Below are 11,207 nucleotides of genomic sequence, written 5' to 3' on the forward strand. Positions count from 1 at the left end.
ATCTAATTCATTTAATATGTAAGAGTTCTTAATTCTTGAGGCTCAAAATAAAAGGATTCTAATCATCTTACCATTCTCCTTAAATTGTGATATCTTATGTACTAATAAAAAGAAATTTCGAAGAACTTAATGTACCGAACCGGTTTTTTTCCCTCTTCCCTTTTAACCAAGAGACACAATGACCTAACCCTGGTTAAAAACAATACCATCAAAAAGTGATCAAAGACAAAAGGGTTGCCCCACAGTCCAAGCCGCGCTGTTAGAAGAGCATATAGCAAAGAGCCAAATACACACACAGTCACACAGTATTCTGCACTCAATAGCCTCACAAGAGCAAAAAAAGCAGAAAAGAATTCACCCCATTTGCGATTTTCCTTTGGAACAACATCTTTGTGAGTGATCCTTTTGATTAAAGTAGTTTTTTGGGTGTGTGTGGGTGGTGGGGGTGGGGGAATACCACAAGATATGCAGAAAAATGTATTTTCTTGGATACCCTTTTTGATTTTAGATTGAATTTTTGCTCTATCTAGCTTTGTTCTTACATGGGTTTATGAGAAATCTTGTTTTTCTTGTCATTTTACTTCACTGTGGTCATTTTCCCCTTGTTATTTGATTGTATTTATATGCCGAGTTGCTTTGGGTTTTGGATTATTTATTGGGTTCTGTGCAAGATTTTGAGCTGAGGGTTTATTGGGTATTTGTTTCTTGGTTGACTACTGCTTGATTAATTAATTGCCTTATTTTGTAGATTCTTGATTTATGGGTATTTCCCCTTTGATTGTTTTGAGCTTTTTGTTGCAGAAAATTGATTCTTTGGAAGCTTCATTTGTACTGTGTCATAAGTATGCTTGTTTTGTGATTCAATTCAACAGATAATTTTGAGTTGTTTGTATACATAAGATGCTGACTTTAGAAGGAGAGCCTTAACGTAATTGGTAAGGTTACCTCCGTGTGACTAGGATGTTATAAGTTCGAGCTTTGGAAATAGCCTCTTGTAGAAATGCTGAGTAAGGCTGTGTACAATACACCCTTATACTCCAGGTCCTTTCCTGGACCTCGTGTATAGCCGGAGCTTAGTGCACCAGGCTGACTTTTTTTTTACATAGGATTCTGGCTTTGGTGCTAGTGAAGATGAAACATAATTGACGTTGTTCAGGCATGAATTTTGTGTGAAATTAATGTGACGCAGACAATAAAATGTGTAGGACAATGAGGTGAGTGAATGGAGATAAAAATAAAAATGTTGGCTAATCTGTTGTGAATGGAAGAAGGATCTGTTGGGCAAACTTTTATATAATTAAGCCGGAAGGATTACGACCTAGAAGTAGAGGAATTTTCTGATAAATAGGGCTGTTTGTAGGTGTAGATGAGTGGGTTAAGAAAGGGCTCATAGCCATGAATGGATGGTGTGCGTGAACGAGGTACTGTAGTGGTTCAAGATTTAAAAGTTGGAGAAAGGATCAAATTTGTCCCTGTACTATGCGAAATGATCCAGATTTGCCCCTGAACTATATATTTATAGTGGAGATTAGGATTTTAGTAATTGATTGTCAGTCAATAAGGGAAAATTTAGCCCACTTTGTAACAAAAAAGATGTACTTCGCTTCAACTAGTAACGTAGGAAAATCTTAACCGTTTTGCATATTTTAGGAGCACATTTAGAAATTTCCCTTTTTAATTTAGTTAACAGTGGAATAGGAACATCTAACTAAGCACAGTGACATCAAGACTTTTTTTTAGTTGGTATAACCATATGGTATTCGATACCTATTGTCCCAACTAATCGAAATGCGAGCTGCATAGGACCTATTAAAAGAGTAAGCATTCTCTATGAGAGATCCTTCATTCCTAAGTCTCAAATCCGATACCTCTAGTTAAGGAGAGAAGGATTTCATCCATGCCACCACATACAATAATTAACATAAAACTCATACACTATGATTCGATGTGACGTTTTGAACATCAAGCTATTTTCATAGTGACTTTTTAAAATAAATTGGAAGACAAAATAAATTTGAAGTCACAGAGGTATGCCTGCTCATCATTTATTTCTGAACAGTGTTTCTGTTTTCATTTTCTCATTATTGTTATTTTTTTTCTAGAATCAGATCATCTGGTAAGAGTCTTTAAAATAGACTAGTTTGTCTTAAAAGAGCAAATGTTGAGTATTGATTTAGAGCGGAATCAAAATAGAGGATATCGTAGACCCCAACTAATTTTGGAATGAGGTGTAGTTGTATTTAGATAATCTAGTATTTTTCAGTCAATGCAAAAATCCATCCCTTCATTTTTTCTCTGTGTCTTATTCGTTATGAAATGAGCTTAAGAGCCTGTTTGGATGGGCGTATTGCTTTTGACTTATAAGCCAAAAGACATAAGTTGTGATTTCTAACTTATGGCTTTTGATTTATTTTTGTCTTTTTGGCTTAACAACAAGTGCTTACAAGCATTTTTTTAATTTACCCAAAACTCCAAAAATGCTTAAAAGCTATTTTGGCTTAAAAGCACTTAAAATAAGCCAATCCAAACAGGCTCTAAATGAAGATGTGAGGATTCATATAGCCAACCCCAACTTGTCGGGGACTGAGTTGTTGTTGTCTGTTACTCTATAGTTTCTAACTTTTTGCTGCTACATTTTCTTTTTATTGTTTGTTTCCCCTGTGCCTACTTCATTATTTCTGAATGGCCTTCCGCTGTAACTTTTGGAACTGCAGATAAAGATACAAGCAATAGGATTACCGCAGAACGTTTAATGATCATTGAAAAGATAATGAATGTGGGTGATCATAACAGCAGTGATGGTGCCAATGGGAAGTCATTGGTGGTTTCAGCCCAGGAAAAAGGTAGTAGGAACAAGAGGAAGTTCTTATCTGAGTTTCCTCTAGACGTTCCTATTGATACACCTGCCCTATCCCTTACAGAATTTCCAAGGTATGAGCTATTAGAAGAACAACTCCTAAGCACCCCTAATGAGGTTGGTTCACTTGAGGGCAGGTGTCATCAGTCCAATGAGAAACAAGCAGTGGAAACTTTACTACACGCCGACTGGGATGATACAATAGCATGTCAGCTAATGGAACTTTTATTTCATAATTTGTCCGCAACTTTCCAGAGTGCAATCAAGAGGATTGTTGAATGTGGATATAGTGAGGAAATAGCTGAATGGGTCATTTTGAGGAGTGGCCTTTATCATGGTAGCAAGGATGCTGTCTCAACTATTGTTGATGGTGCCTTGGCTTTACTAAGTAGGGAAAAAGAATTGGATACTTCGATGTCTCTCATGTTTGAGGATTTGAATAGCCTAGTAGAGTACACGATGTTGGAGATGATATGTGTGCTGAGGGAGGTTAAGCCAGATTTTACTGTTGCAGAAGCAATGTGGTGTCTGTTAATATGTGATTTGAACCTGTTACATGCATGTGCCATAGAAGGAGATTTTCTGGGTGAATACAGTTTGGAAAGTCCGAGAGAAAGCTCATCCGGTTCAAAACTTGCCCAACCTATGGAGGCTTCTGTAGTGAGTCAATTGGACCTGGATAAACTACAGTCGTCAACACCTTCAATGCCAATTGCTAAAAGTTTGCAGTCTGAAGTTCCTTGTGATGATCCCCTCGCGCAATTGTCTAATTCTATATACTCACATCTTCATGGAGTGGAAATTACAGCAAACGGAAGTTCAGCTCGTCTTCCAGTAGCGAAGAGTAAGTCTGCAGGGGTTGGCGGAGAGAGTGTACTGTCTATAACGAAAGCAGCAATTTTAGAAGAAAAATGTGGAACTGGGAGAAGGGGATCATCTCTGAACTCCAAGAAAGATATGCTTAGACAAAAGACATTTCATTTTGAGAAAAGCTATAAAGGCCGTATGGGTAAGGGTTCCTTTAAAGCGAAACTCACCACCTGGAGCAGTATGGTTTTGGACAAGACGCTGAACTTTGAATCTTGTTCTTCTGATCTCGTAATGAAGAGCACTAACTCTAAGTTAGCTACTACAGTTAAAAGCAATGGCCCTTCAGCAGTACGCTGTTCTCATACTTCAAGCACCTCCCCCTCCATTGCAACTTCAAGTGAAACTGCTAGTGTGCCAGCCACCCAAGATACTGTTTGTGCATTGCCTGCTGTAAACACAAACATTTCTGCATCACTGACTCCAGAGCCCAAGTCTTCCTCAAAGACCCCTGGCAGCACTCCTGCCCCTCCTAAAGTTCTAGACTATTATGCTGGTATCCCATACGATGAGTCTTTGGGGAAACATGTCCCACAAAATAAGAAAGACGAAAAAATATTGTCGCTAATTTCCCATATGCAGACACTGCAGAAAGAGCTCCAAGGGTGGACTGATTGGGCCAATGAGAAGGTTATGCAGGCTGCTCGGAGGCTTGGCAAGGACCAGGGGGAGCTTAAAATGCTGAAGCAAGAGAAAGAAGAGGCCGAGAAATTTCAGAAGGAAAAGCAAATGGTGGAAGAAAGCAACATGAAGAGGCTTTCTGAAATGGAGTATGCATTGTCAAATGCCAGTGGCCAGATTAAGATGGCCGACTCTACTCTTCACAGGCTTGAGGAGGAGAATGCTGCGCTAAAGAAGGAGATGGATGCTGCGACGCTGGCTGCCCTGGAGTCTTCTACAAACTTCCACCAAGCCGTTGCGAGGGAGCAGGAGATACTGAAGAAGTGCCAAGCATGGGAGATGGAGAAGGGCTCATTGCAGGATAATTTCTCAAACCTGAAACGTGAAACAGCTCATTTTGAACAGGAACTAGAGAGAGCCAAAACGCGCCAGAACCAGTTTAAGGTATTCTTTTGTAGGAATAAATTTCTTTGCCTTCTTGATTGAGGTCGTAACTGTCTACAAATATTGGTAACCCCGCCGTTTCGATTTGTTTGGTTTTCTTTCTTTTTTAGTCTATTTCAAAAAGAACAAGTCTTCTTACTTTCTTAAACTTCGTGCCAAGTCAAAATTAGACAAACAAATTGAAATGGAGGGAGTAGTTTATATGACATACCTTTTGTACAAAAGCTCGTAGAACGTCTACTGATTTACAATTAGAAGTATTATTAATCTTCTTGATTTGAGGGTCTATCATAAACAACCCCTCTACCCCACAAAGGTAGGGGTAATGTTTCCGTACAACCCTTCCCCAGACCCCACTTGTGGGATTATAATGGGTGTGTTGTTGTCTGCTGATTTACTTATTAACTTCCGGTGATAGTTGCTCTAGCATATATCAAGCAGTTCGGCTTTTGATAATTTATTTGCAATCTGATATTCTTTCTAGTATAAGTTATCACATTAGAAGAAACCTGGTGCGGTTTTATTTGAAATGATTTATTTCGATTTCAAGTGATTTTTACCATACTGTGCTATACACTTTCAACTTGCACGATAAAAACATGAATTGCAGGTTCTGTCGGAGCAGCAGGAGAGGGAGAAACGGAGGTTTCTTCAGCAGGCTGATTCCCTTAAGGCTGAAAGGGAGAAACGGGGAGTTCAGAGTAAAATGGAGGAGGATAATATTAGAGAAATGGCAGAGAGCAACATGCAAAAATGTAAAGAAGATATCCGAAAGCTTGAGAGTGAAATCTCTCTATTAAGATTTCAGTCTGAAGGTTCAAAAATAGAAGCACTCAGAAGAGGCATCAACAACACGAGACCGCAATCTCCTAAAACCACAAAGAACGTGGCAGTCTTTGAGGAAAATCTTGGCTCTGCTAGTGTGAAAATTGAGAGGGAGTGTGTTATGTGTTTGAGCGAGGAAATGACGGTGGTTTTCCTCCCATGCGCTCATCAGGTTCTTTGTGCACAATGCAACGTGCTTCACGAAAAGCAAGGAATGAACGACTGTCCTTCTTGTAGGACGCCAATTCAGCAACGGATTAATGTTCGATTTGCTCGTTCTTTTAGAAGTTAGCGCCAGAATCATCTTAAGAGTGATACATAATCCATTATCAAGGGACAGGCAAGACAATTTATCAGTTCATATTGTCCCCTTTTTCGGCCTTTACATCATACCTTAGCTAATTTAGTTGATACAAAAATGCAAAAAGGTATAGATAGGTAGTATTAAAAGAGTGTAGAATAAGGACACTGCCTAATGGACCTTGTAAATTTTTAGTAAAAGTTCAATTATCAAGTGTTAGATCTTCTTGTACCTAACAGGAGAACTTGGTCTATATGTCTTGTATAATGGGTTCTTTTTGCTTGTTGATTCCAGTTTACCTGAGCTATTACTACATATTGTTTTTTTTCTTCAATTATCGTAAAATATGTTGTTACCCTCACAAGGTAGGAAGCTCTGAGTATGTTGCTGTTGTAAACTATTTTTCATCTTATTATATTGGGAAATGTTTGTTGGTGTTGCTTTTGGCAATCTTTTTTTTTTCATGACTGTGGCACACCTCGACTACCTCACATCAGCAATATGTATCAGGTAATTTTGTCTACAAGACTAGGTTACAAGACTAGGTTAGATGGGAAGAATCACCTAATATTTTTCTTTACTGAAAAGATATTTTCCTTTCATAGTGATAGTTTTCATGTGTTTTCTTGGGCAGTAAAGTGACTTATATCAACATTATAGATCAACTAGACTCAAAAATCTTCTAGCTAGAAAAGTGATCAAGTCTAAATGTGTTTGATATAAATTATAAGGCTACGCTATTAGGAATGGAGTCTTTATCTTTCAAAATGTTATATAATGCTTTCATATTGTCTTGGATTCTTTATTTTTGTAAAAAATAATAATCTACAATTGGTTTCTTGAGAACAACTCCTCTAACTTCACAGGGTATTATATGATAAAAGGTGATCATAATTATAAACAGGTCGATATGTCCGAGTGGTTAAGGAGACAGACTTGAAATCTGTTGGGCTTCGCCCGCGCAGGTTCGAACCCTGCTGTCGACGGTTTTTGTTGTTCCTTCTTTTCCACTTTTTCTTGTTTCTTCGATTTCTATTACCATCTTAATTTCAATTATCGTATTATTTTGTCATAGTTATTGTTCTTTTTTCAGGCTGCTTTGATACTTGATTTCTTCATACATGTTATTTTTTCTTCAGTCAGGATTAAGGTCAGCGTACACACTTCCCTTCTTACACTTCACATGGACGGATGCATCTAAAAGGCAGCAATACAATCATGTAGCTTTAAGTTCGAGCTATATATATAAGGTGGGGTTGGATTGGACTAGACTATTTGTTGTACCTATATTGTTACATCCAATGGCGGAAACACCCTTCTATGACGGTGCAATTAATAATAAGCTTTACGAATATGTCGAAAAGTAGGCAAAACAAAATACGAAAACGTCGACAGCAGGGTTCGAACCTGCGCGGGCGAAGCCCAACAGATTTCAAGTCTGTCTCCTTAACCACTCGGACATATCGACTAATTGATGCCCAAGTACTGTTCACAAAAGTACCATACAAATATTTCAAGGTGAAAGTATATTATCACAAGGCGTGCGTTTGATTTTTCGGTTTTATTATATAAGATGAAATAGATCAAATAGCATATTTGAATAAAGAAAAAGAATGAGAACTTTACAAATTTATTCCACATGACTGAAACAATTGACACCTCATAATAATACAAAATTTGATGAGATATTGGAACACTCCTAATCTCCTTATAAAGGCATAAAATATAGGAAAAATTACACGGATAAGGAAATATATACTAATTAATTAGTTAACATAGCTATAGTTTAAATTAATTATGACTCGCGACAAACATCTAACTGTAATTATAGTTTGAGTTTTTGTATAATTCGCGCGATTATACAGTTGAGTTTTGTATAATTCGCGTGATTATACAGTTGAGTTTTGTATAATTCGTGCGATTTATACAAACTTTGTACGCGAATCGAATTGTATAACCAAATATGCAAATACTACAAATTATATAGCGAATTATACAAACGTTGTGCATGAATTGTACAATGAAATATACAAACGTTATACAAAATTGTGAATCGTATAGTGAATTATACAAACATATATAAATGCAGCACGAATTATACAATCACGGCTATAACTATAGCTACGAATTATAATTAGCCAACTATAGCTATGGAACATAATTAAGAAATTTTTGAATTGCTATATGCGAAAACTCCCCTAAAATATAACAAGTCAACGAGAATAAACTTGCACCCCTATTAGTATAGTAAAAAACACGAAATATAATTATTTGTTTAATACTATTTTTGGGTTTTTACTTTTCAAAATTTGAAACCATACCATTAAATTAAGCAAGTCAAATTTGACAGTGATGATGGATGCCAGATCCAAATGCGAATTTTAGTTGCATAATTTCTAGGAAAGTTCTCAGCAAAGTCAAAAGAACACCACTTTGAATAGGGGTGGATTTATCTGAGTCCATTACTTTTGATGCAGAATGTAAATTTATATGTAAAATTTATTGAAGCAACAACTAATAATAAGTCTAAACTTATAATTTTAAGACTATAATTGGTTTAATGCTAAAAATTTTAAAGGTTGAATTCATAGAACTTAAATTCTGAATTCGTCTCTAATACTAGAAAATAAAAATGGATGTGTAACAAAATATAATGGTGTTAGACCTACGAAATTCTTGTTTCACCCGTTGTTGAGTCCTAATGTTATATTGTCCACACTCCAGTTTGCTTGCCTGGGGTGGGGGTGGAGGGGTTGAATCATTCCATATATATAGATACAGATAGATGCCAGATAGATTGGGTGTATTATTTATTACTCAAGTCAACACCATTTAATTTGAACACGTCTTGTGTTTTAACTAGTATAATCAGTATATAATTTATGTATACTGGCTAGAAAAAATAAACGAGGACTATTGTATCCTCCCAAAAAAGCAATCAAAAATAAAAGAAGCAAAAAGAGTTGTAGAAAATATGTAGACCTATATAATTTGGTAAAAACAAAAGCAAATGCTTACACTTTTTAGATTTTGGGAGAATCCAAGTACAACTCTCTTTCTGATTCAGGAACAACACTTACAGATTTTTTTTTCCTTTCAATAGATAAGGAGCAAAACAATCAATCTATTGATATTGAAAAATTAAACAGAAAGCAAACGAAATCCCTCAAATGTATTACATAGGTACTACCTCCCAGAGAGGATAGACATTGTAAAAGAGCGAAGCGAATTAGTATCACCAGATCTTGCCATGGCTGCAGCCACCCTAGGTATTCTGGGATGATGATCAACACCCTCCTCGTCTAGTAGGTCGAGGATCAACATTGTCGTTTGTGCAGGCGTTTCTACTGGCACACGACCTTCCAACATTTCCACGACTCGTGTCATGGTTGGCCTAAAACTAGGCCGTTCTTGGATGCAAGACAACGCCACACACGCCAATCTTTTCACTTGCATTTCTACAGCTACACCTCCTGTAGCTGCTTCGTGGAAGAGCCTCTCGTCCACGACATCCATGATCTTCCCCTGCTCCAATTTCTCACTCACAATCTTAGGAAAGTAGCTGAATTTACTCTTGGAATTACCCTGATTAGTACTCTTTCCATGTTCAGCCACAGTAATAGTTCTCCTCCCTCCAATCATTTCCAAAAGCACCATTCCATAACTATAAACATCGCTTTTCTCAGAAATCCCGTTCTCCAGGAGCCACTCGGGGGCTAAATACCCCCGAGTACCCCTGATCGTCGTGACAACTCTACTCTCATCTTTTCCCATCAACTTAGACAACCCGAAATCAGCTAGAATGGCACGATGATTCTCATCAAGAAGAATATTCTCAGGCTTGACATCGAGATGTAAAATACACGACCTACAATCATGATGCAAATAAGAAAGTGCCTTAGCCACATCCAAAGCAACTCTACGCCTCAAATCCAACGACAAACAACCTCGAATTCCCCTTCTTCGAAAAATCCAATTATCAAGCGATCCATTAACAATATACTCGTAAACCAAAAATCGAGGTCCTGATGGAGGAACACTACAGTATCCTAATAAACGTACAAGGTTAACATGTTGAACACTAGCAATAGCTGCAACTTCTGATTTAAATTCCTTATCGCCACGTTCCTCTCCTTCGATCCTTTTCACAGCTATTAATGCACCATCACTAAGCACTCCTTTGAAAACACAAGCAGATGATCCTCGTCCTACCAACGATCCAAAGTTATCGGTTGCTTCTTCGAGCTCTTTGAGCTTGAATCTAGTTGGAACACCAGCTACTTTCCTTAGGAAACTATACTCGATCCTCAACTCGCGTCCATCTGAATCTAATTGATTTTCTAGCAATAGTCTCCTGCTGTTGAAATTCCTTCGGATTAAAACACCAGCAACAACACCAACAATCAACGCGATATCAGCTCCAAAAATGAGGAAAAATGTCTCGGAAAATTTCAACGTTACACGTGCGATAACGATGACTGTAATCAACAGAATCACAAGTGAAATGGCTATGGAATAAGCTTTTTTGTCCTCCATCAATTGACAGAAATTTTCATTCTTTTAAATTTCATTTTTATGATCAAACTATTAAAAATGTAAGTCAAGACTAGGCAAACTATGAATTTATTTCTGGTCCCCATAAGTCTCTATCTATAATTTACTAAAGCCACTTGCTAACACGGTTTGAAGATGTTCACCTACTATTGCTTTTCTACATTAAAGTCTCCATTTTTGTTTTCCACGTGTTATCGGGGTCTGACTAATTCAAATTTGTGTACTAAAGTCTCATTTTTGAGGGGTAAAGCAATCAATATTCAAGGCTCGAACACGAGATTTTTAGTTAAGGATGAAAGGGAACTTACCGCTCGATCCAGACATGATTTGAAGATGTTCGTTCACCTACTATCACTATTCTACAATAATGTCTTCAAATTTTATTTTTTTTGTTTTCTATCTGTTATTGGGGTCTGGCTAATTCAAATTTGTGTAGTAAAGTCTCACGTTTTAGGGGTAAAGCAGTCAATATTCAATGCTCGAACACGAGACCTTTAGTTAAGAAAGGAAGGGAACTTACCACCCGATCCGGGCATGATTTGAAGATGTTTACCTACTATTACTCTTCTACATCAATGTCCCATTTTTATTTTATTTTTGTTTCTTATTTGGTATTGGGTATTCGTTTTTGGGGCTGATTAATCCAGATTCACGTCATAAAGTCTCATTTTAGGAGGTAAATCAACACTCAATATTAAATGTGACTCTTTTTTGGGGAATCAAACTTGATATCTTCGT

General features: G+C 37.2%; 2 protein-coding genes and 2 non-coding genes across 4 annotated transcripts; 2 read left to right on the forward strand and 2 right to left on the reverse strand.

Annotated features, from left to right (window-relative positions):
- The first annotated feature begins 216 nt into the window (after positions 1-216).
- LOC129899428 (putative E3 ubiquitin-protein ligase RF298) lies at positions 217-6,249 on the forward strand. Its single transcript, XM_055974395.1, has 3 exons — positions 217-392; positions 2,715-4,789; positions 5,400-6,249. The coding sequence occupies exons 2-3, from the start codon at positions 2,753-2,755 to the stop codon at positions 5,904-5,906; spliced, it is 2,544 nt and encodes an 847-aa protein (XP_055830370.1). The 5' UTR covers positions 217-392; positions 2,715-2,752; the 3' UTR covers positions 5,907-6,249.
- A 570-nt stretch (positions 6,250-6,819) lies between these two features.
- Positions 6,820-6,901, forward strand: TRNAS-UGA (transfer RNA serine (anticodon UGA)). Its single transcript has one exon. It is a non-coding gene; the product is annotated as a tRNA-Ser (tRNA).
- Positions 6,902-7,301: 400 nt separating this feature from the next.
- TRNAS-UGA (transfer RNA serine (anticodon UGA)) lies at positions 7,302-7,383 on the reverse strand. The gene has a single exon. It is a non-coding gene; the product is annotated as a tRNA-Ser (tRNA).
- Positions 7,384-8,878: 1,495 nt separating this feature from the next.
- Positions 8,879-10,511, reverse strand: LOC129901477 (probable receptor-like protein kinase At5g20050). Its single transcript, XM_055976670.1, has one exon. It carries the CDS (start codon positions 10,449-10,451, stop codon positions 9,102-9,104), a length of 1,350 nt encoding a protein of 449 aa, XP_055832645.1. The 5' UTR covers positions 10,452-10,511; the 3' UTR covers positions 8,879-9,101.
- Positions 10,512-11,207: the final 696 nt, after the last annotated feature.

The sequence above is a fragment of the Solanum dulcamara genome, chromosome 8 (assembly GCF_947179165.1).
Source record: "Solanum dulcamara chromosome 8, daSolDulc1.2, whole genome shotgun sequence".
In the NCBI taxonomy this organism is placed as follows: domain Eukaryota; kingdom Viridiplantae; phylum Streptophyta; class Magnoliopsida; order Solanales; family Solanaceae; genus Solanum; species Solanum dulcamara.

What these genes read in the sequence shown, in the direction of transcription:
- LOC129901477 (XM_055976670.1), bottom strand. Translation starts at nt 10,451, where the DNA reads ATGGAGGACAAAAAAGCTTATTCCATAGCCATTTCACTTGTGATTCTG.
- LOC129899428 (XM_055974395.1), top strand. Translation starts at nt 2,753, where the DNA reads ATGATCATTGAAAAGATAATGAATGTGGGTGATCATAACAGCAGTGAT. An exon ending in CGCGCCAGAACCAGTTTAAG is followed by an intron (nt 4,790 to 5,399) that starts GTATTCTTTTGT and finishes CATGAATTGCAG; the next exon opens with GTTCTGTCGGAGCAGCAGGA.